At 51.0% G+C, this 23,706-nt stretch overlaps 8 protein-coding genes across 8 annotated transcripts; 3 read left to right on the forward strand and 5 right to left on the reverse strand.

Moving 5' to 3' along the window:
- Positions 1–886: 886 nt before the first annotated feature.
- Positions 887–1,788, forward strand: LAJ45_08215 (uncharacterized protein; the record flags this gene model as incomplete). Its single annotated transcript, XM_046117767.1, has 4 exons — positions 887–1,005; positions 1,109–1,468; positions 1,527–1,650; positions 1,711–1,788. 4 exons carry the CDS (start codon positions 887–889, stop codon positions 1,786–1,788), a joined length of 681 nt encoding a protein of 226 aa, XP_045969054.1.
- A 1,525-nt stretch (positions 1,789–3,313) lies between these two features.
- On the forward strand, positions 3,314–4,547 carry LAJ45_08216 (uncharacterized protein; the record flags this gene model as incomplete). The annotated part of the gene is made up of 2 exons (XM_046117768.1): positions 3,314–4,114; positions 4,167–4,547. The coding sequence occupies 2 exons, from the start codon at positions 3,314–3,316 to the stop codon at positions 4,545–4,547; spliced, it is 1,182 nt and encodes a 393-aa protein (XP_045969055.1).
- A 1,964-nt stretch (positions 4,548–6,511) lies between these two features.
- On the forward strand, positions 6,512–8,135 carry LAJ45_08217 (uncharacterized protein; the record flags this gene model as incomplete). Its single annotated transcript, XM_046117769.1, has 4 exons — positions 6,512–6,685; positions 6,769–7,418; positions 7,474–7,781; positions 7,834–8,135. The coding sequence occupies 4 exons, from the start codon at positions 6,512–6,514 to the stop codon at positions 8,133–8,135; spliced, it is 1,434 nt and encodes a 477-aa protein (XP_045969056.1).
- Positions 8,136–9,244: 1,109 nt separating this feature from the next.
- Positions 9,245–10,609, reverse strand: LAJ45_08218 (uncharacterized protein; the record flags this gene model as incomplete). Its single annotated transcript, XM_046117770.1, has 3 exons — positions 9,245–9,663; positions 9,732–10,268; positions 10,324–10,609. 3 exons carry the CDS (start codon positions 10,607–10,609, stop codon positions 9,245–9,247), a joined length of 1,242 nt encoding a protein of 413 aa, XP_045969057.1.
- A 987-nt stretch (positions 10,610–11,596) lies between these two features.
- On the reverse strand, positions 11,597–12,506 carry LAJ45_08219 (uncharacterized protein; the record flags this gene model as incomplete). Its single annotated transcript, XM_046117771.1, has 4 exons — positions 11,597–11,679; positions 11,769–11,931; positions 11,997–12,398; positions 12,456–12,506. 4 exons carry the CDS (start codon positions 12,504–12,506, stop codon positions 11,597–11,599), a joined length of 699 nt encoding a protein of 232 aa, XP_045969058.1.
- A 973-nt stretch (positions 12,507–13,479) lies between these two features.
- LAJ45_08220 (uncharacterized protein) lies at positions 13,480–15,816 on the reverse strand (the record flags this gene model as incomplete). The annotated part of the gene is made up of 3 exons (XM_046117772.1): positions 13,480–13,703; positions 13,791–14,769; positions 14,830–15,816. The coding sequence occupies 3 exons, from the start codon at positions 15,814–15,816 to the stop codon at positions 13,480–13,482; spliced, it is 2,190 nt and encodes a 729-aa protein (XP_045969059.1).
- A 1,997-nt stretch (positions 15,817–17,813) lies between these two features.
- Positions 17,814–18,813, reverse strand: LAJ45_08221 (uncharacterized protein; the record flags this gene model as incomplete). Its single annotated transcript, XM_046117773.1, has 2 exons — positions 17,814–18,673; positions 18,741–18,813. The coding sequence occupies 2 exons, from the start codon at positions 18,811–18,813 to the stop codon at positions 17,814–17,816; spliced, it is 933 nt and encodes a 310-aa protein (XP_045969060.1).
- Positions 18,814–22,118: 3,305 nt separating this feature from the next.
- LAJ45_08222 (uncharacterized protein) lies at positions 22,119–22,856 on the reverse strand (the record flags this gene model as incomplete). The annotated part of the gene is made up of 6 exons (XM_046117774.1): positions 22,119–22,128; positions 22,214–22,228; positions 22,279–22,391; positions 22,459–22,461; positions 22,522–22,637; positions 22,715–22,856. The coding sequence occupies 6 exons, from the start codon at positions 22,854–22,856 to the stop codon at positions 22,119–22,121; spliced, it is 399 nt and encodes a 132-aa protein (XP_045969061.1).
- Positions 22,857–23,706: the final 850 nt, after the last annotated feature.

Consider the following 23,706-nt stretch of genomic DNA (forward strand, 5'->3'; position numbering starts at 1 on the left):
CCAGTTGAATACGTGTACAGTGTTCATATATTTGGCTCACCTACATAGTATACGTAACTGCGCCAGCTAACCTTTAATTATGAGCCCTAGTAATAATTGACATAACTGTTGATGGTGTCATAGTGACAGGTATTATACATGTGATTTAGGTAGAGCACAGGTAAATAGTGGCATTTGAAGTATTTAGATGTAGGCATATGTATACATCCAGCATTTCGTTTATATCGCTGGTTTGTGTTCTTGTTTCTGCATCAGCTGCTCTCCATTTCTACCCTAATATCTGCACTCCTGCTATTGGCCCCGTTCGTATTGGACCCGTTCTCCTGCATGACCAGAGCTTCGAGCGACACGTGACAAATTTACCTTGGCGAGCTCTTCATTCATCGAGATTCACTCCTAGTTAGGTACATGAAGACTTCTGTATCTATTAAACCTTCTAGTTGTGCACAGAATCCTTCTTTTACGATTCTGTATTTTTGGTAAGGCCCCTCGAGCCTTGTTGCACTACCTGCTCCCATTTCCCTTTTCGTTACGCACTGCCGATCCCTCCCACAACGGTACAGCCTCACCACCGTCTTCAACCCACCGACACCCCATCGCATCGCAGGGAGTTAACGCACAAACTCCTGCCATCGCGACAACCCTTCCTACAACCTGTCGGCGATCTTCTCGCGGTCTGGGCGAAACGAGTTCTCGGTATCAGTCCGGTGATCTTCGCTACGTACATACGTTGTCTGGTTTTTGAGCGCAGGGCAGCAGCAGCACTAGTAGCAAGAAGCAGCCACATAGCAAAGGTTGGGCAAGTCACCATCGAAGGGACCTCCCCAAGACCAGCTCCTTTATTTTTTTCTTTCGTTCATTTCGAATATTCTTCAGCAATACCTACATGGACAATCGACGCCAATCCTCTGGTGGTCGCGGGGGTAGTGTCCCCGCCAACAACCCCAGCTTCAGCGGAGGTGCTGGCGCGAACCTCTCGGCTCTCGACTGGGCCATTGGTCTTCGGTACCTGCCTCCCCTTCTTGCATATTTCCTCCCTTTATTTATTTCACATCTGAAGACGCTGCCTCTTTCAGCTGCACTCGCTAACTAGCACCTCCCATCCCAGCGTTCGTGTCCTCACCATCATTGACGACACTTACGAAGGCACGATTTACTCCTACGACCCGCTTACGTCTACACTTACTCTTGCGCAGAACCCCACATCTAGTGCTCCCAACTCCCCAGCCGACTACCGAATCCTTAAAGTCTCGTTCCTTAAGGATGTCACGGTCCTCGGCAACCCCAACAAGCAGCAACGTAGCAACACGCCATTCACAAACGCCGAGCCCAAGATTGGCCCTGTCAATTTGAATATGCTCGGGGGCAAGGAGAAGGACACTGCGAGGTCTGAGGCAGCGAGAGTTGCCAACATAGGCGTTGGGGTCACCGCGGAGGCGCAGGAAATCTATGATGCTTTATCGAGGCTGTAGGTTTTTCTATAGAGATGGTAGTATTCTTATTTGTGCTGACTGGAATGGTAATAGGATGCCTTGCCGATGGCACGAGAAGCAGATTATCGTGTCAGAGAATGTCATCATTGATGAACCCTATACTCTCGATAGAGTAAAGTCATCGGACAAGAACGCCCTGAGCCGGGTTAAGAAAGTTGTGAGTATTCCCCGTGCTCTCTGACGCATGGGAGAGCACCGCTAACACATTTGCTATTAGCTCGATGGAGAACGAAAAAAGATTGAGACTGCGCGGAGATCCGCTACACCAGTTTCGGGGGAGAGGAAGGGCGGTTAGTTAGTTTTGGACCAATTTTCTTTTTTCTGGGATGTGGGAGAGGTGAGAGAGGAGGTGATGGGCAGGGGGTGACCGTAACTTCTATCTTTTAGGATAGATTTCTGTAGTGACAAATAAAAATGGCGTAGGGGGCGTTAGACGGCTTACTACGGTAATTTATAGTAAAAAATCTACTGCAAATTGTTGTGATTGGTTTCTTTTTTTTTTGGTTGTGTGAGTATTGTAGAAGGTTATTGGATGGGGTTTATCTATGAGCTCAGGTCTGACGTTATCGACGCAATATTTCTAACTGGCGGATCACGGAAGGTGTTGCATAACTTGAGGGAGCGTCTTTCGAACAAGCTCCTGGACCCATAAACCATCTGAAACATGCACTTTTCACAGTCATATGCCCCTTTCAATCTCCAGTCGATCTAGATTTTAACATGCGCATACCTATCCATGAGACATCACTCGCGACCAATGATTAATTGGAGATTCTTCCGGGTACTCGTAAGCGTAGCCCTAAGAGTGTGGTTCCACTTACCTATAATTACAGTACTATACACGAGTAGTCCAGTGCCACCCGTACTATACTGGGAGTTGTCACTCGGATGCGGACTGACTGTACAGCGCCTGGAGAAAGATGAGCACAGTAGATATGGGGTTTATATTGATGGACTTGGCGGGCGGTTCTAATATTAAGTAACATATAGCGAATTCCCATGCTTAAACTCGGGTGGGTCAGCGGGAGATCGGAACTGAGCTCTGAATACATCTATGTATCACATACTAAGGACGATAGAAGGCTGTTTTGTGATTTTGTGATAATTAAATCCAGCGTCTATTGCCAGGAAGTCTAGCAGTTTCAATAGGCTCATTGCGTAATGGTATACACGTACCAGCCCGTACTGCGAAAATGGTCTAAACAGGAGAGCAGGCTCAAATTTTTGGGAATTTTGGAGTGAACTTCCATATACCAGTTACCTGTCCACAGTGGTACCTTAGACTATTTCGAGTCCCAAGTATCGAATCCATGTCGGGCAGGTCAAGTATCCACTAAAGGGTCAAATTAGTTCACGAGTGATTTCGTGTGATTCCGAGATATCGACAAACTTTGACAACGATTTATTCCCTTTTTTCTTCACAGATTGAAAGAAGAAGACCTCTAGATTCAATCTATACAAAATAGCCCACAATTTGCAATCACTGAGTCACGGTCCGTGACTCGACATCTAATGAGGTCAAAGATCCGATCATAACCGCACGATCGACAGGGTAACCAGAGCCTGCCCGCTTCCTGCACGCAGCCCCACCTTCCCGTATCTTGAAGTATCAACAGCCCCGCCTCATCCCAAGCACGCAGCTCGCGAAAATCACTTCCCCACGCATAGAAAAAAAAATCACGACGCCAAAGATCGCCGCAACAAGGCCAAAAGAGAGATACTAAAAAAAAAAAAAAAAATTTATAAATTCCTCTTTACAAGAAAAAAAAAAGATGGCGACAACTATTCAAACACCCCTCCCGACAGATCCTGAGTCAACAATGCTTCTGCTGGCTGCAACAGACCATAATATCCCCGTTCTAGAGTCGCTGCTCAAGACCACGTCGGCGAATGTCTATGAGCCAGAGACAAGACAGACGGCACTGCATGTTGCGGTCGCATCTTGTACGCCAGAGGACTCAGCAGACGAGCTCAAGGCTGCAGAGGAGACTTTGAAGCTGTTGCTACTCAACGGGGCTATTTGGAATGACTTGGACGTCTCCGGGGAGACACCAGCGTGTATTGCGGACAGACTGGGATTGAAAAGCCTGTACGGGATCTTGGTGGAAGCAGGTGTGAGGGCCGAGTTAATCCTGGGAAGGCTAGGAGGGTATTTGCAGCTTAGTGATGGCGAAGAGAGCGAGGAAGAAGAAATTGGAGATGAAGAGGAAGCTCCAGAGTTGGTCCAGGAGGCCGACACTGTAGGAACACCGCAAACAGAGTTGACACAACCAGAGCTGGAACCAGAGGAAGAGATTAAGGTGGATGTGAACTCGAAAGATTACCTAGCCTCGAAGTTGACCTATCACGACGACAAGCTACTTGATGAGGACAACAACGGGGTTATGATGGAGTGGGAGAGAGGCATTATGGAACGGAGTGTGAACGTACTCGTTAAGGAAGAAGGAAAAAGAATTCTCAATATTGGATTTGGAATGGGAATAATAGATGGATTGTTCCAAGAAAAGAAACCCAGCCACCATGTCATCGTTGAGGCGCACCCAGATGTCCTGAAAAAGATGAAAGAAGACGGATGGGATCAGAAAGAAGGCGTTGAGATACTCGAAGGAAGGTGGCAAGATGTAAGTCCAACTTTACTAAGGACTTACAATTTAGATCTCTAACAAATAGTAGGTCATTCCTGACCTGATAAACCGAAACATCACCTTCCACGCAATTTACTTTGACACCTTTGCCGAGTCCTACGATGAATTGCGTCTTTTCTTCACCGAATATGTTATCGGACTTCTTGCACCGCTATCGGAAGGTGGTAAATTCAGTTTCTTCCATGGTCTCGGTGCAGACAGAAGAGTCTCATATGATGTTTACACGCGTATTGTTGAGATTGACATGCTAGAGGCTGGACTAGAGACCAGATGGGATATTGTGCCCTTGAAAAAGGATGACGAAGAGGAAGATGGAATGGAGGAGGGTGGAAAGGTTTGGGACGGAGTGAAGAGGAGGTACTGGATACTTCCAGAGTACAAGCTCCCTATCGCCGAATTTTTGGCATAGTCCACATGAGAACAAATAACGGCTGGGGTGAAGCAGATATGAGAGGATACCAGGGATAGAGGATTTCCCAATAGGCGGTCGTTTTTTTTGTACGGATATATAAGGAGATTAACATGCATACATAGTGCTAAGCACGATGGTTTCGAATGGAGTTTGTGAAGGGGTTATTTGTTAGTGATATGGTTACTCTGGGTTTCTGTCTTTACGTTTCTCTTCCTCAGTTATTCTTATTACTTATATAGATAAGTACATGTATGTTCTTAGCAAATACTTTTGTTTTAAGATAATTTCCACACTGGTGATATCTCTGGTCCCATAATAAAGTAGTATACTGGGTATCTCAGTTCCTGCATAACCGGACTTTAAGCTTGTTTGTTTATCCATCCCAGAAACGTGGCAGCTTGGGTTTGGAATTGATGTTTGGGCTGCAGTGGGTATTTTCCCGCCCGTGACTCACCCACATGGCGCGAGGCAGTGCATACATGTATGATAGGCTTGAATATTTTTCGAGAGGCAATCTCTAGAGTAGATGACGTCTAAAGATACGTTCCGTGTCTCCGGCTCACTTATATTCCCGAGCCGTTTGGCAATTGGTCCTGTCTATGGATGTTCTGGAACGTCACGTAGTGAAGGTGATTGTAGTCAACTATACTGCCTAGGTATGTAGAATAATACGACTTCAGGCACCTCATCTTTCTACTATCCAGATACATGTGAGTCCATTCTTGTACATGTAGTTTGCGTTGTATCGATGTGGTTGAGACTCTTGTGTCACTAATGATAAAGCTAACCTAATGCAGTCAAAATAGGTACAGAACCAACAATCAGGGCCCAGCTAAGACTTCCGAGGAAGGTTGTTTCCTTCACTAGCGAGTGGGTGAAAGAATTGTTGACAGGAGGATGTCAGACTGATAAATAGGTATCAACGGTGAATTAATTTCGTTGGTTGAAGTGTGAAGTGAAATCAAGATGTCCAATCCTCGTGATAATGACGGGTTCGAAATATGCAGACAGATAGATTATGGATCGGAGACGAGCCATTGACCAATAAGAAGGTTGAAACCCGTTCCCCTTGGCCTTGCTCGGTTTCCACCTCCCCCGCAGTCAAATTACGCCAACCTCGTCCAACGTCGCTGCTGGGTCTCCTTCCCTGCAATTTTTTTTTGTCCTAACAGATCCTTCGTCACCAAGTACAGCCCACATAAAGCCCACCGAATTCCTCCTCCCCACTTGAGCATATCGCAACATCAATTTTGCAAAGAAAAAGGCCTACTTCTGACCGAAATTTTCTTTATTCTTTTCGAATAGCCATCTCCCATCCAACGTACACGTTGGCAAAGTGAATAATCTCAACAGATAAAGCCCTTCGTGTCAATCTCCCTTTTAATTCCTACAAAGGAGGTCTCTCGCAAGTGAAAGTCGCCCGTATGCGATTTGTTCCCTCCGTATTCACTTCACAGGTATGTACATGGCGAGAAATTCCGGCCCCACACTAGTTCGTTTTTGCATTGCCCCTCCCCCATCCAGCCGCGTGGAGAAAAAACTTTTTTTTGACATCCACCGTGACCTTTTGTTCCCTTCATAAACCTCTTATGCTTTATTGCAACTGGCCTGTCCTTTCCTCCACTTCTTCCTAAATTTACCCCAAACTCTTTACTGATCCGGGTTCTCTTTTTAGGATTATCTCTCAGGTAAAAAGAAGAAAAAAACCTTCCCCATCAAAGCCATGGCTACCCCCACTCCCCCCACATTCAAGAGCCTCAGTATATGGTACATCAGCGACAGGACTAATACAACCTTTTCAATTGTATACAGATCACATCTGGAAGAACAGCTCCTATTAAAAAACCTTTTTTGCGCACACGACTCATTATATCATATTCTCGAAGCAAATCTATCACTCGCACTCCCGCTAACCAGCGCATTCCTTTTTCTCTTTTTATATACCCATTGAAATCGCCAACATGTTTACTCGCCAAATTTTTACCAAGGGCTTCAATGCCACTACTCGCTTCAACGCCTTGAGGCAGGTCAGGAATCTTGCTACCGTCACTGGAAGCGCTGGAAGGCAGATGCCCCAGCCAGAGAGGGGGACTGGCACCCCTATCAGCAACGACAGAGCTACTTTCACCATCAAGGTGGGTTTTATATTCTAGGCCTCTGCACCAGCCACAGCGCATGATTATATATGTATATATGGATACTGACTGAGTACCTCCAGAACGGTCCTATCTTCCACGGAAAGTCCTTCGGTGCCCGTTCTAACACTTCCGGAGAAGCCGTCTTCTCTACTGCTCTCGTTGGATATCCCGAGGCTCTTACCGATCCTTCCTACCGTGGTCAAATCCTCGTCTTCACCCAGCCGCTCATTGGGAACTATGGTGTTCCCTCTGACCAGCGCGACCAAGATGGTCTTTTGAAATACTTCGAGTCTCCCCATCTCCAGGCCATCGGTGTTGTTGTTGCCGACGTCGCCGAAAAGTACTCACACTGGACTGCCGTTGAGTCACTTGGCAACTGGTGTGCTCGTGAGGGTGTTCCCGCCATTACTGGTGTCGACACTAGGGCCATTGTCACCTACCTCCGTGAGCAGGGTTCCTCCCTCGCCAGGATCACTATTGGAGAGGAGTACGATGCGGATCAAGATGAGGCATTCGTCGACCCTGAGCAAATTAACTTGGTCGAGAAGGTCTCCACCAAGGCGCCTTTCCATGTTGAAAGCTCAAACGGAGACCTTCACGTCGCAGTCATTGACTGTGGTGTTAAGGAGAACATTTTGAGGAGTTTGGTTGGCAGGGGTGCTAGTGTTACCTGCTTCCCATGGGACTACCCCATTCACAAAGTTGCGCACCATTTTGACGGAGTTTTCATGTTTGTCCTCTCCTCACCCTTTTCTGTTGAATGAATCATTGACCTTTGGTTATAGTTCCAATGGACCCGGTGACCCAACCCACTGCACTCCCACTGTGTACCATCTCCGCAAGTTGATGGAATCCTACACCGGCCCCATCATGGGTATCTGTCTTGGACACCAGCTTCTTGCCCTGGCCGCAGGTGCCAAGACAATCAAGTTGAAGTACGGAAACCGTGCCCACAACATTCCCGCTCTTGACCTCACCACTGGACGCTGCCACATCACTTCGCAGAACCACGGATATGCCGTTGACATGAACACTCTTGATGCCTCTCAATGGAAGGAGTACTTTGTCAACCTCAACGACGGATCTAACGAGGGTTTGTAAACCCCCACACCTCATCTTGATAACTTTACTGATTTGAACTATAGGAATGATCCACACTTCTCGCCCTATTATGTCCACCCAGTTCCATCCCGAGGCTAAGGGTGGTCCCCTCGACTCCAGCTTCCTCTTTGACGCCTACCTCGAGCAGGTTGCCGCCTTCAAGGCCGAGCAGATCCTCTCTGCCCCCGGACGCGTTGGAAGGCCTAGCCCGCTCTTGGTCGACATCTTGTCCAAGCAGCGTGTGGACGTTGCCCCCAGCCACGTCTTGAGGGAAGTTGAGAGGAGGGCTGCGAACGCTAAGGCTGAGATTGACTCGAAGCAGGCTGCCGCTGCCACCGCTGCCTAAAGAAAGGTAGTTAATTTGGGTGTTTTTACGGGGTTTTCTTTTCTTTTTTTTAGCAGTACGAAATTTTTTTCGAACTTTTTTTTTTTCGCTCTTTGTATATCAGTTGAGTCCTAAAAAATGAAATTGGTGGTTTGATACAAAACAGTTTTGATGGAATGGGGCGCGGGTTACCCTGATCGTGAGTGATAGTTGGTGCTAAGGATTGAAAAATGCCAGGGTCCAAGCACTTAGACCGCACCTTATCATATTAGATTCAAACCACTACCATTAGCCCGTACCACTAACGGCCCCCAAGGCCGCAAGCATCATATGCAAAAATAGGCAGTCCAAAAGGTAGCCCTTGAGGTAGCGCAGCTTCTCATCTTGACACTTGATGCTAGTTGTAGCTCGTATTAATCTGGTCTACGTTTCCTACTCCTACTGTAGAGCGGGATAAGCAAGATTTATATGATCAGGAACATAGAACATCGTCCATTATAAGGACTAGGTATCAATGATCACTGTGGCAAGTTTCCTTCCTTACAAAATGGCTGTTGGGATCGATGCTTGCTTGGTTCCTGGTGTGTATATATGTAGCCCCGTGGATCGAGGCAGTGCAACCGCCCAGGTACTCGGGGTCTCAAGAACTACTGCAGTTAGTGGAGAAGCCATGGATCTGTGCATGAGCGAGGTTTGGTGTTTTTGGTCGTAAAAGCTCTGGGGTGGGGGACTCGGGGGGACTGGAGTTGGGGTGGTTCTGGGTTTTGGGGGTTCGGGGTTTTTGGTGGCGGTTCTGGGGCTTTTGCTGTGGGTGGTCTTGGTTCTTGGTTCTGGACGGTTAGGTGGGGGGTTGGTCACATGGTGATAGATGGTTGGATTGGTCCCAATGGAGAGCGGGCTTTTTTCTATTTGGTTTATTTGGGTAGAACCTCATGATGGTCACTTCACATTGACACCCGCCGTCAGCTCTAGTAAGGTAAGGTAAGTTCCACATGCCATCATGATCATGTCAAACATCTTTTTCAAGAAGGAAAAGGAAAAGAAAATTTAGGCAAAAAAAGAACCGACAAAAAGAAGAAGAAAGGAAGAAAAGCCGGAAAGAAACCCCAAACCACCACCACTCCCACGCACTAAAAGTTCCCATACCCCCCCGTATACCTCCTCTCCCCCCTGCGCCCCTCCGACCACTCCCCCAACCCGCCGCCGCCACCTCCGCCGCCGCTGCGCCCCGCGGCGTTCGCCTTCCCCGTCTGCTCGATGCCCCAGAACTTCTTGCCCACGCCGCGGACCTCCTCGATGCTCTTTGTGAGCGTTCCCAGCAGGGCGACGAGGTGCACGTCCGACTGCTCGGAGAGCTGCTCCTGCCGGAAGCCCTTTGCGTCGGCGGGCGTGAGCAGCGGCAGCCGCGAGTGCGTGAGTGATTTCAGCGAGCGCAGCAGCTGGTGGTTGGGTTCGGCGTGCGGCGGGGAGGAGAGGTAGGTGGTGAGGAGCTTGATGCGTGAGTGGAGCATGCGGATTGCGTTGGCTTTTGCGGTGAGGTTGGCGAGTACTGTGGTGTAGTAGTGTAGATTAGTGATTGATCTCTTGGGTTAGATTGGGGGGTGGGGGTGGTCATACGCTCGTCATTCTGGGTTCCGGCACTAACTACAGCATCAGCCTCCTCCGCCTTCTCCTTGCCCTTCACCTGCTGCGCCTCCTCCGACAGCTTCACCTTCTTCACCGCGCCATCCTTCCCCTCCGCTGCCGCTGCCGCCGCTGCCGCCGCCGCCCCCGCAGCACCCTGCGCGGTGCCTTCCAACCCCGACAGCTCCGCCGCGGCATTCCCGAAGCCGCCCTTCGCGACAAAGTCCACGCCGATCATCTCTGCCTCGCCCGTCTCGATGGTGTAGTTGAGCGGGACAAAGAGGAGGTTTGGCGCGCCCTCGTCGGCAGAGTCGTCGGCCTCGAGCACGCTCTCGTAGATTGCGAGCGGGAGGGTGCCGCCGCCGCCGACGGACGCGCTGGGCGAGGGGTTGAGGCAGAGCAGGATGAGCGACTCGTTGAAGGGGAGGAGCTGCCGGTGGAATTGCACCATCCACGGGGAGGGGGCGAAGGTTGGGGATGGGGTGGTGGTGAACCAGCCGAGGAGGTCCAGGGTGGGGTGGGTTTCTTTGACTGTGGTTTGTTAGTGGGTGTTTGTGGGGGAGGGATGGGGGCTGGGTGGACGGACAGAGCTTGAGCTTCTCCATGAACCAGGGCTCGTCGGCGGAGATCTGGTCATCGGTGCGGAGGAGGAGGATCTCGTAGGCGTGCTCGATGTCGATTGAGCGGCCCTGCTGGGTGCCGAGGAGGGCGCCGAGAATGGGGCCCGACCCGTTGCGCAGCGTGTGGCGGGTGATGTAATCGGAGATTGTGAGGAGGGCCAGAGGGTGCAGGGAGATCTGGAGGCCGGTGGTGGACGGGTGGGAGGAGATGAGGGTGTTTGCGTCTGGGACGGGCTTTTCGGGGTTCGTCATTGTGACCTTTGGGGTGATGGTTTGTGGTGGTGTGGTGGTGAGATGAGGTGAGGTGTGGTGTGGGTTGGAGATGGAGAGGTGAGGTGTGGGTTTGAGGTTCCAAGAGCTATGGATGGAGCTTGGTGGGGAAATGATGGTGGGGACGTGGACGGTGACACAGATAAGGTGTTGACTAAGCGATGAGGGACCTGTTCATGGAATATCACTCGGTGATCAACTGCATCGTGGTGTTGAGAGTTGCATTTGGTGTTAGGTATTTGGCTTTTCAAATGCTACTGAGACCGCACAGACGGGCTGCCAGCATCTACTCCTGTCACTCGTGCCATACCGACACTTGTCCAATCCGTGACTATATACATGTATATAGCTAGCTAGACTCTCTGCCGGTGAAAGAAATCAAGTCACTTCAGTGCCTCGTCCTACCCAATACCAAATATGTTATACTTGGTTCTTGGGGTCTTTGTAGTCTGTACATCATCGAAATAGGCTTGAGAAAAACACATTCGAATGAACCCCCCACAACCTCACGGCCCCCACGGCCACCCACCATAGAACTACGGTCACAGCACTTAGGCGTAAAAGCTACAACCAAACCATACCAACCAGAGGACACTCACCGTGAGAGGGTGGCTTGCGGTTTGAAATAGCGCGGGCCTAGGTTCTGATTTGTACAAGAGATGGATTGAAGAGAGGAGACATGGCTGACGGGCTAGGCAGGTCAAAGATAGGAATGGGTTAGCCATGTAGCCTATATCTCCATGGAACCTATCCTGGGTACATCTCTATACTAGCCATGTTTTGCGTACTGCATAGATTCTCACTCGGTCTGCCAAACCTCACCGCGCCTACGAATATTGTAAAAACCATATATACTTGTTGTTGCAATTCTATTGTCTACAACAGCAAACAGAAAACACACGATCCTTTGTTTCTAGTCTGCCCGACTAATCTAATTGATGGAGCTGAGGACTGTAACGAATGCAAGACCTACAACGCGCCCAACTCCTTCAACCTCGCCACCAACCCACCAACATCCTCCACCTTCCCACCGCCCTTCCTCGGCGCCGGCTCTACACCACAAAAGTCAGCACACTCCCCAACCTCACCCCCACCAAAAAAACACACAGAAAACTCGCGGGAAAAAAAAAAAAAAACTCACCAACAACCTTCACCGTCTGCAGCCTCGCCCCCACCTCCACCCCAAAGTCCGCCACCGCCCTCTTCACCAGCGGCTTCTTCTTCGCCTTCATAATATTCGGCAGACTCGCATACCGCGGCTCATTCAGCCTCAAATCCGCCGTCACCACCGCCGGCAACCCCAACTCCAGCACCTCCTCCCCACCATCCACCTCCCTCGTCACCGTGACCCTCCCCCCTCCCCGACCACCACCGCACTCGCCTGCGTCGCCTGCCCCCACCCCAGCAGTCCCGCCAGCATCTGCCCCGTCTGCCCCGCATCCCCATCAATGCTCTGCTTCCCCAGAATGACCAAATTGCGGTCCTCGTCCTTCACCACCCGCTGCAGCAGCTTGGCCACGGCCAGCGGCTCCAGCTCTGTGTCGGTCTCGGCGAGCAGTGCCCGGTCCGCGCCCATGGCCATGGCGGTCCGGAGCGTGTCTTGCGCCTTGGCGGGCCCCGCGGAGAAGGCGAGGATGTCGGTGACGGTGGTGGGGTGGCGCTCGCGCAGGCGGACGGCTTCTTCGATCGACAGCTCGTCGAAGGGGTTCATGGACATTTTGACGCCGGCCGTCTCGACGCCGGTTTGGGCGGCGTTGACGCGCGGTTTGACCTATGGGTGAGGTTAGCGGGGAGAGGTGGGGAGGTGGGGGAGGGGGAGGGGAGGTACGGCGTAGTCGATGACGCGCTTGACGGGGACGAGGATGCGGAGGGCGGTCATTGTGCTGTGTGTCTCTCTGTCTCTCTGGTACTCTTTGGTGCTGTCTGTAGTGCTATAGTTGCAGCGGTGGTGAGAGTGTGTGTGTGAGAGAGTGAGAGGAAGGAGGGAATCGGAGTTTGTGTGAGGCGTTGAAAGAAGGCCTCGCTAACTCGGCATTTTCCATGTCACGTGAAGAGGGTCTACTCCACATGTGCCTACCATATACAAAATACAAGTATCTACAGTGACAGATATGTGGATGGAAATACTGTAGTAGTCTTTGACAATGCCATAAACTGCGGTAGCACCATGACAAAATACAGTAATCACACGGCATATTCTCAATGCCCTAGGGACTGATGCGGCCTACATTTCTGGTACTGAGGTCCGCATCACAGGCCCTCACCCACCCCGCGGCAGCAGCACCAATAATCTGACAAAAAAGGTAAAGGTGAAAAAACTCCATTCCCGTCTAACTACAGAACCGCCCGCCCACCCGCCCTCAACCCTTTTTTTGTTTTACTACAGCCTACCACTCCGCGCCATAGAGAAACACGGCATGTATGTATGTATGTATAATATGCAGCTTCACAATAGCTCAATTATCCCCTCTCCTCCTCTCTCCCCTTCTCTCCCCCTCCTCTCCCCTGGTCTCCCAGGCCCCGGCATGCTCCTCGATCCTGTCATATGATACTAGCAAATAGCATACCCAATAACTACTTGTGCAAAGAAGAGAAGAAAAAAAAAAAAGGAAAGATATCAAACCCATAACGAAAGAAAAGAAAGAGGAAAAAAAAGGGAACACAATAGCTATAAAGTAGTTAAAGAATCACAGCTAAGAAAGAAAGAAAAAAAGAAAAAAAGGGAAAGGGGGAATAGAAAAGACACATTTTTTCCTATAAATAACGAATAACGTATAAAAAGAAAAAAAACCGCGTATTTCGATATTGGCAGACACAGCTATAAGAGAGGGGGACGATTACTCCACCCACACTCAGCGTCTATCCCGATGCCCGTCTCTCCCGCCCCTCGCGGCCGCCAGTCGCTCCCGCGCAATCTCCTCACTCACAGGCATGTAGTAGAGCTTCGGCTTCGCCACCGTGCTCTTAAACAGATCGTCCAGATCCACAAACCTCGTCGTTCTCGCTCCCGCTCCCGCTCCCGCCGCCGGCGGCGCCACATCCTGCTGCGTCGGCGCACCTTTCTGAACTGCAAGTACTTCCACCCCCCTCATCAGCACACCATTCCCACTCCCAGCACCATTTCCACATCTGCACACATCAGGGGGACAAAAGCAAAACTCACCACTATTCTTCCTCTCCCCCACCCTCTCCCTCTCCCGCTCCCTCTCCCTCTCCCTCGCGCCCCTCGGCCCCGTCGGCGCACCCAGCACCTCCACCCCACCACGTCCCCTCGCGCCCACCTCCTCCAGCTCCGCCACAACACCACCATCCTCGCCCTCCCCGTCCTTATACACAACCTCCCACTTCTTCTGCCCGCGCACCTCGCGCTCCCTCGCAACCCACCCCTCCACCGCCTCCTCGGGCACAAAGTCCACCCACAGCGCCCTGCGCGTGCGCTCGTTCGGCCACACCTTCCCGTGCAGTCCAACGCGCACGCGCGTCGCCGCGGCCACCGACGCAAAGATAACGAGTGCGTGCGACTTGATAGAGTCGACAAAGAAGTACGCGATTGCCTCTGCGCCGGGCGGTGTTGCGCCGGCGAGGGCCGTTAGGTGGCTACGCAGTAGCGGGTCGTTGATGGGGCGGATGAGATTGCGAATGTAGAGTGCGCATGTGGCGGGGTGGATTGACGGCGGGACCGGGGGGTCGTCGTCGTCGTCGGCGGGGGCGGTTTCGTTGTCGTTGTCGGCGGAGGGGTCGTCGTGGTCGGTGTTGGCGGTGTCGGTGGTGTTGTTGAAGAGGCCTTTGAAGCGGGCATCGCGCTGGCGGGGTTTGGGTTGTGGGGAGGAGGGGCGGGGCTTTTTGGTGGTTGTCGGGTCGTCGGTGGTGTCGTCGTGGGTGGGGGCGGCGGGAGTGTCGGATGTTGCTGCGGCGGCGGCGGGAGGGGGGCTGGCGGAGCGGCGCTTGCGCTTGCGGAGGTCTGTGGGTGTGTCGTCGCGGGTGTCCATTGGTTCTGAGGGCGCTGTGAGAGCGGCAAGGTCGGATTGTGAGGTTACTGCGGCGGTGATCTCGTCCTCGGTGGTGGTGATGTGGGTGGTGGTGGATGGCGCTGGGACGGGTTCCCCGGGGATATCGACGAGCGTGGGTGGAACTTCTTGGGGCTTGGCTGGGGCTTCTTCGTGGACTGTTGGTGCTTCGGCCATTGGTGAGTCTTCCTCGACCTGCTTCTGCTCCTGCTCAACGGTCTCCTCCGCCGGTGTGGCTGCCCTGGTCTCCTCAATTGAGGCAGGTTCCTCGTAGATGGACACCTCGTCGTCCTCGGGGGTCTTTGTGGGCGCGGTGTCAACCTGCATGCTGTCCGCCTCGGCCTGTACTTCTGGTTCAGCTACAGCTACCTGCGGCACTGGCTCCTCGGCGACTTCTTTTGACGGTTCTTGCTGCTGCTCAGCCGTGATCTCTTCCGCAACGGCTTCAAGCTGCTCCGAAACGGATGGAGGGCTGGGAGCGCCATTGTCCTGCACTTGGGGTGGTGATTGCACACTCTCTACGTCCTGCTGTTCTGGGACCGGTGTTGGCTCTGGCTCTTCGGCCTGCGGTACTGGCTCAACCAATTGTGCTGGCTCGGCCTCCTTTGCGGGTTCGACTTCTTGCGCCGGTTCGGCGGTTGTTGGCTCTACCTGTGCTGGTTCGATCTCTTGCACTTGCTCAATCTCCTGGACTGGCTCAGGCTCCTGTGCTGGTTCGGCTTGCGCTGGTTCGGCCTGTACTGGCTCGGGCTCCTGTACCGGCTCTGCATCCTGTACCTGCACCTGCACCTGTTCCTGCACCTGCTGCACTGGTTCCTGCACTTCCTGCACCACCGCCGGGGTTACTGCGCGCACCTCCTCGGCCGCCTCAACCACTACCGGCTCTGGCTCCGGCTGGTCACCATTGACCTGGGTCGCGTCCTCCACGGGTGTCTGCACTACCTCTGGCTGTGGCTGTGGCTCTGGCTCTGGCGCGGCCTCTTCCTCCTCCTCCGCTTCCGCTTCCGCCTCTGCCTCTGCCTCTGCCTCTGCCTCTGCCTCCCGCTGTCGCTCCTGGATTATAACCTCTGCCAGCCGCTCCACGAGCGCCTGCTTGAGGCCTCCTACCGGTAGTCCGCGCTTCTTGAGTTCGGCTTTGAGCTCGGTGACTTTGAGCGAGGAGAGGGTTGTCGGGTCTAGCATTGTGGTGGTGGTATTTAGCTAGTGCGCGGCGCGGGTTTGTGTTTGTGTTGTGGGTGGTGTAGATGTCGGGTAGGGGTGGTGGAATGGGATGGGATTGTGGGATTGGGGGTGGGTGCTGTTTTGGTTGTGTGTTTGTTGATAGGTTGTGATGATTTGGTGGGGATCAGTCAGGTATAGGTGACGGAAGGGAAGGGAGGGAAGGGGAGGGAGGGAAGGGGAAGGGGAATGGTAAGGGTATGAGGAAGAGAGGAAGGGTAACAAGAAGGGTAACTCGAAGAAGAAGAAGAAGGGGAGGGGAAGAAGGGAAGACAGACGGAAGGACGGAAGGAAGGAAGGAAGGAAGGAAGGAAGGAAGGAAGGAAAGAAGAGAAATGGAAGCAAGCGTAGAAAGACGGGCTAGACTTGGCTGGCTGGCTGGCTGGCTGGCTGGTTGTCTGGCTGGTTGTCTGGCTGGCTTTTTTGACTGGCTCGACTCGCTCGACTACCTGGACTGGACTGGCCTGGCTGGGGAGTTGCGTTGCGTCAATGTGTGTCTGTCTGTCTGTGTGTCTGTCTGTCTGTCTGCCTGTCTGTCTGTCTCTCTGCCTATCCCGCTAGACCCAACGTGGCAGTGACACAAGCAGCCGCCCGTTTGTTTGAGCCTCACCCTGGGCTGTCTGGCTGTCTTTCTGGCTTGTGTGTACAGTGTGTTCCTGTATCTACGTCTCTCTCAGCTTAATTAGGGCTGTCCCGGATAATCAATCACTCTTCACAGATACGCGATGATGATGATGTCCCCTCCCTCCCTCCCTCCACACAGCACCCATCGCCTGTGCTGTGCCTGGCCTGGGGAACTGTTCTCCAAGGGTTTGGATCGGAATGCACACACACCACTGACGGAAAGGAAGGTGCATGCGCAGTGCTGCATTTGGGGGGGGGGGGGGGGGGGGCCGAGGATGTGTGATTAGTCATCCGTTCTATCGGGGTAGGGAAAGATCTGCTACAGGCCGGGTGCAGCTCCTAGAGTGCAAAGTCACAACAAACCCAATCGTGTACCTACAGTCGCAACTCGATATGGCGGAACTCAATTCACCGGATCTCTTGCTAGCTGTCCCGTTATACGAGATGCTCTGAGATTCTTATTCCCCCCCCCCCCCCCCACCGCAAAATCAGTTTGCTATCCAGGATTTTTTTTTCTTGCTATCCTGTAGAGTACGAGGTCCTTGGAATCTTAGCAATCCGGCATTATATCAAGTTGCGACTGTAGAGTAGTTGATTGTTGCGAGCCGAAAAATATATACATGCAAGTATAAAAAGGGATCTTCACTACAGGTATTGGATTCAATTTGGGTTTGTATACCGTGGGTTTACTCAAAGTATTGTAAGGCGGTGTGTGTTCCAATGGCTGTGTGAAGGCCAAGCTATTCTATGGGATGAGATGAGAAGAGACGAAAGTTTCGATCTAGCTTATAGTACATAGTTGAGGACAAGTGGTCATGCCATCTACTCCCCGCCATAAGTCCATAGTTGTAAATCCTGACAGGTCCAGCAACCCCATTTCTTTTGAAGTGAGAAGGTGCCCGCATGAAATTTTAAGCAGACAATACAGTTAAAATCACTACCCTACCTGATGCTACGGGCTGAGTTCGCTATAGAGAAACAGATGTGGTCTTGAACCTTTACGAGTGATCTTCCATGACGCAAAATGAGACATAAAGCGTCATAGAATGAAAGATTGAGATAGTGAGAGATAAGAGATAGGGTAGTCTCGTACCCAGCCCGTTACTGGAAGCATGGAAGTAGACGGGTTGGGGACGAGCCTAGGGATAGGGCAACGAGTGATTAGCTGTGCCCGTAGGCGCCGAGTGATTTCTGCGATGCCGGGCTGGGACATGGGCACCAACAACCACAAAATCACTACTAGATATGTATATTTACAATCCCCATCTGAGCCTTCCATCCACAGCACAAACAGGATCAATGGTCATTCCACAAACTATCTACACACACCGCCACCCCTAAATGCTCAACTCCTTCATCACCGCCGCCTCATCCAAGCCCAGCGCAGTCATCACATTCCTATACCTCACGCCGCCCTTCTCCTTCCTCTTCAAGTACTTCAGCAACTTCTGCCTCTTATGCACCAGCAGCCGCAGATTGCGCTTATTGTGCTTATCCTTATTCCCCGTCGTCTCCAGCATCTTCGCCAGATTCCTAATCTTCACCGTCAATATCGCCGCCTGCACCTCGCTACTCCCCGTATCCGGCCCGGCCCTGGGCGTCTTCTTACTCTCCTCCAGCGGCCGCGCATCCGGGTCCCTCGGCAGCGTAGCATCAGTGTTGTGGCGCCCAAACGTCTCGATGCAGCGCACAGTGTTGACACGCTGGCGGTCGGCGTTGCTGCCAATACTCAGACTCACAATGCGCTGGATTGCCGCGACGGCATGGTCATGATCCTTCTGGTGGGCCTCGAGCTTCTCCGGCCAGACATACGAGTCGACCACACCACTCGCCGAGACGGGGTTCGCAGGGGCGGTGAGGCGCTTGCTGTTCTCAATTGCGGTTTCCATGTCCTTCGGGGTGAGGTAGAAGTTCATGTGGAGGGCGTCATCGTGGCCTTTTGTCGGGTCGATGTTGTGGGTGAGGGCCCAGTCAACGGGGGGCAGGAGCGGGGAGGGCGTCTCGAGGGATTTGACGAACGGGGTAGCGCGGCCGGTTACGGGGTTGACGGCGTTGGACAGGCGCTCCTGTTTTAGGCGTTCTTGGAGGGCGAGGTTGTCGAGGCGGCGTTTTTCAGAGGTTGCGAGGCCCTCGGAGCTGCGGTGCTCGCGCTTGTGGGGGACAGGGGTGGTGGAGAAGGCGGCGAGGTGGTGGCGCGCTGGAGAGAGAGGTGAGTATTGGGTGTGGTGGTGGTGGTGGGGAGGATGAGGGGGGGGGCTACATACTGGGTGTGACTCGCAGGTTTGTGAAGTAGCGGGTCAGCGCTGATTGCGAGGGGAGCGCAGGTCTAGGAGGCATGGTTGACGGTGGTCTAGATGTGTGCGTGAGCGCTCAATTGGTCCTCCGGCGGGCGGTTTGGAGGTTTTGGTGGGGGAACGTTTCACGAGAATTTCTGGAGTTGAGGCTAAAGGTCACGTGATTGCAGGACAATGGGATTGTGAGCAGGCTAGCAATCATACTCTTCCGGATTGAAAATGCGTGGAGGTATTAATATCTAGGGCACTGATACTGAGTGCGAGTACTTATGTAGATGGCTGCATTTTTCGTATTTGATTTTTGTTGTGGGTACTGTATGTGAGGCAGTGTGTGTTCCTATGGCCCATGTAGGAAGACCGAACTATTGGATGAGAGATTAAGAGAGCATGATGGTATTAGTAGCTACTTGTGCATATATAAAATTTCTAGCTTTATAATAAGACATAATTGAGGACAGGTTATCACGCCACCTATTCCGCGCTGCTGTAGTATATGTAGCCGCAGGACAATCACGACAGATTATATTTTGTAGTCACCGCGGCGGGCACTCTCTCGGCGCCGGCTGACCTGTCAAATAAGGCTTTTTCTTTACATATAGTTCTGAGCAGACTTTGATAACCGATGAAAAGTTTGAACTGGAGAAGTGTCAATACAGGTACCAGCGCATGTTACAATTCTATATTTTTGACCACAATAATAGCAGCAGCCGGGCACAATTAAATAACAATAATGCACCCTCTAAAATAAAGAGAACACTTAGTGGATATAAATCTATATACTTACTCTAGCGTGCGAGGTTTATCCCGACAGCTAGGGTCAAAGTTGCATGGAATGCGTGGCGGTGGGCGGCCATGAGACAGAACTTTGGTTTCTGACGAAGGATTAACTTCATGGCTTTGAACTATCAACTTCGTTACCATTGGCATCCTCGATGATATGGCCAAACACAATTGTAAATAGATTCGGGAAGTTGAAACTTTAGAAACGTACCTATGATAGACACCAGGATGGATGAGCGAGTGATATTTCATGATTAAACATTCCGGATCTGGTTATGGGTACGTGCCAAGATTTCTATGGGGCCCGGGGGGAATGTTGGTGTGTCTCCTATCTACTATACTATAAAATAAAAGTATGGTCTGAAAAGGTTTTGCTAGACTGGCCTAGTCATATATCCGGTCCTGACCATGCGTATAGGGTTTGGGGGTTCGGTTTTTTCTCTTTTCTCTTTTTTTTGGGTTTGGGGGGGGGGGGGGGGGGGGAGAGGGAGACCAAATTATGAGCGAGAAGCTAATTAGGTAATCAAGCCGGCAATAAATTTTGAAAAATAGAATTTACAAAAAGTGATGCTGTGGCCATATACCCTCCACAGGGCTATGTGCTCAATTCGCATTAATGGACTCCACTTCCCGCTACCAACATACATCCCACAGTATCACTCCCACCCCCGGAGCTGAACCTGATGACCATGGGGACTCAACCCATTCGGTGTTCCTCCGTGACGAGGCGCCTACCCTAGACTATACTCGCCTACACAAGCTTCAGCAGCTCGGAAGTAATAATTAAGGGGAGGCGAGGCCGCAAGGCCCCTAAAATTAGGCCCGCTGGCCACGAAAATCTAAGTATCATGATGCACATCATGACCCACGGCCAACCTCTTGTAGTATAAGTGCCAGATTAATTTCGATCCGGCGTGAGGTATGCGTGCTCGAAGCACATGCTGTCCTGAAAAAGCCCGGTGAAAACCGCATGCATAGCACACGCACGTCTCTTCCTAGCCCTCACAGCCAAAGATGTCTGTCTCTGTGCATGATCACCCAAGCTGTGTATCTAGATTTATAGATACTTTCCCTCCCTATCTCAGCTTAGGCAGTACCTGTCGGCCGGTGAAGTGGACAGGCTCCCGGCTGGCATCTAGCTATGCAAACACCGTACTCATTAGAATTGTCAACCCGCCCATAACGTAATAGTACTAGAGGAGCCTAAACCGAAAAGCCTAACAGCTCGTTACTCTGAATTATCGGGAGAATGGGTATTTGAGCTCAATCGCCCCGAACCCCTCAACCTTGGATTGAGACTCTCGGTTGAGGAAAAACAGCCTGGCCTCAGTGCTTCCAGAGCTAGCGATACTAGTAGCTCAATAGGGCCGTCAATGAAGAGTCTTTTTCGGGAAAAGATATTTGTTTTGTTGCCTGTAGCGGAGAGGAACTCTTTTGTTCCATGGGCCATCTTTAGATCCGAAAATGATTGAAGAAAAAAATCATTGCCAGGAGAGTTCAGCGATAAGTAGGAGTACATGTATCGAACAATCTTTTTTGGTTGACTACAATTTTAGAAAGAGCAACGCCCCCACCCACACAGCATTCAAAAGCCACTCTAATTGAATCACAAACGCGCCTGCCACTCTGTACCTGGGAGGTAAAGAAGCCTGAGTGCGTTGCCGTCGGAACAGGTCAAACCCGACCCCTTATTTCCTTATGCTTCGGCGGTGCAGTTGGTTAGCACCAGTTGTTTTGCACGACAGGTTTAGGGTTCGATTCCCTACCGGGGCTTCATTTGGGTCGAATGATGATTAGACTTCTCTAGTTGTTTTTCCTACTTGATGTTTTTGTGCTATTTCCTCAACACGGGGCGGTAGTAGATCTTCTTTTGATTTTGCAAGTACGGGTGAGGGTGACGTTAAATAAGTTTTTTGCATATTAAGAAAATAATATGGGACAGCTACGTGCGCATGTCCGCCCTCGTGAGACGGTTTGTAAGAACCGAGTGATATTCCATGATCCAGATATTTTGCTGAAATCTTTATCTTGTCCGACTCTTTTACTCTAAATCCTGTAACTGGATGAAATATATCGTAATAGATAACATATAACGTAGCACCCTCGTTGTAAATTGTGTATTTACATTGTCCTAATTTGCAGTACAAGAACTCGGACAGAGCAAAGGCTTCAGAAAGTACACACGATTTCGATCTGAGGAAAAGGTAAGTAAGGATGCTTTTCATGGTAGTGCATGGTCTGAAATGTTACAAATTTGGCGTGAAAAAGTCATAATCACAAGGCTTCGACTGTATCGGTTCTACGGGTAGACTAGGGCTGGGTATAAAAGCTATATCTCAAGTTCGATTCTAATTTAAAACGGCAGAAACGTTCAGGACCCATGTAAAAAGCTTCGTTTTTGGGTATAATTATTAATTGCACCAAGGCATATGCCATCATTCTATTTCTGAAGACATTTTGTTCTGCCGTTGTATCAACTGTATTGCCATGCTTATGAAATTATTGTGGCTTGAAGAACTTAAGCTAATTTGCGCCAAAGCTCTTGTGATCAAGCTTCCGCTCGTGCCGCTATGCCAAGCTAGTTTAACGGTTTTTTAGGCGCGCCAATAATCCTAAGCGGGAAGTCAAGGCTCATGGAAGAGGTTGATGCACAGTTCACAAACGCTTCACAGCGGGGCCTAAAGTGGTAAGAGCAGCAGCTAATATCCATAGTGGTTAGCGGTCGTACCTTATCGAAAGTGGATGGAGATCATGGTTATTCAGCAGCAGCTGGCTGACACTACCATCTCCTAGTAAGGGTTCGAAGATGTCTGGCCTGATGTCAAGACACAAGATCATTGGCTGGCCCTCAAATCCGGCGCTTGCCCGTAGTTTAAGCATAGAAAAAAGCCAATGCGCATGCATGTACCGTCTGGTTTTCACGTCACTAACTATCACTTGCCAGCTCCCTGCCAGCGGAATAATCCCATACAGTCTGAAAACCCCATCCTAACGGTAGGTATCCTTGATCTTTTGCGTATTCCGGAAAATCGGGGAAGCACGGTGTCTCGTCGAAAAACAGGTGATTCTGTGTCTCGGCGGTATTGACTAATTCATCTAATTATAGATAACCTCGTGCGAGATATTCCCGATTTGCTCGGGGTCTTTGTTGCAGGAAAACTCACCGCACCTCTCGAAAAGCGATCCTTGATTGGCCACGTTTGACTTCCTTACACCACCTTCTCCTTTCGAGTTGAACAAACTATAAGATCCGTTAAGCATGAAGATCTGTTGAAGCTCCGCACAAAGCGTCTTGAGAGATTTCATAGGGCTGAGAGAATAAATGCGTTCATGGCCAAACTTGACAAGCTTTCAACGCCCCCAGCAGATAACACCCTGCCAAGATTTGGTTTTCCAAATCATGTGACGGAAGAATAAACCGGGTCAAATCGCGAGGACCCCAGTAGGAGCTAGCTATCTAAATGTGAGCTCGAGTCGATCATAGAGTCCCTATCTGGTCTCGATTAATTCTAGACCGTGGATTGACGCAGGCGGGAGCCGGGCGGTGGTAGGTAACAATAGTCGAGATAACGGGTCTCACAGTTTTCGTAAACGCGGGGTAACCCTTCCAGAATGTCGAAAACCGCTTTGGGTGTGGTGCTGTTACCAGTAGGCCGGGAACGGTCTCAGTAGGTACACCTTTGTAACCCCCAGGCCGTGAAATCACCCTGTGCCTGATATCTGGCCGGTGATATGTCTCCTTCAGGAACCTTTTGCAGAGAAGGAAAGAACTCCGGAGGGATGTCTTTTGATATGCCTTTCAAAAGACGAATTGGCTGGTCGAATTCACATTCTTGATGGTTTCTCGGTATGGTGAAAGGTTGTTTTGGCAGCTCGGAGCTTTGGAGGGCCACATTTCGAGATTTCCCGATGGCCAAGCAAGACTTATCTCCATTATCGTTCTTCATATGTACCAAGTGGTATGATTTTGATAGACCTGCTCGTCCTGGTAATGACTATCAGCGCATTGACCTCAAGATATTCCCTCCATTGATGCAAGCCTAAAGAAAGCCTCACGCCAAAACTATGAAGTGTATGTACGCCACGAAATCTTTATCCATATGTTTAGCTGCAATTGGGTATGGCGGGATCATAATGGACAAAAAGCGAACCACGC

Source organism: Morchella importuna (assembly GCF_003444635.1).
Source record: "Morchella importuna strain M04M26 chromosome Unknown Morimp01GS028, whole genome shotgun sequence".
NCBI classification, from domain to species: domain Eukaryota; kingdom Fungi; phylum Ascomycota; class Pezizomycetes; order Pezizales; family Morchellaceae; genus Morchella; species Morchella importuna.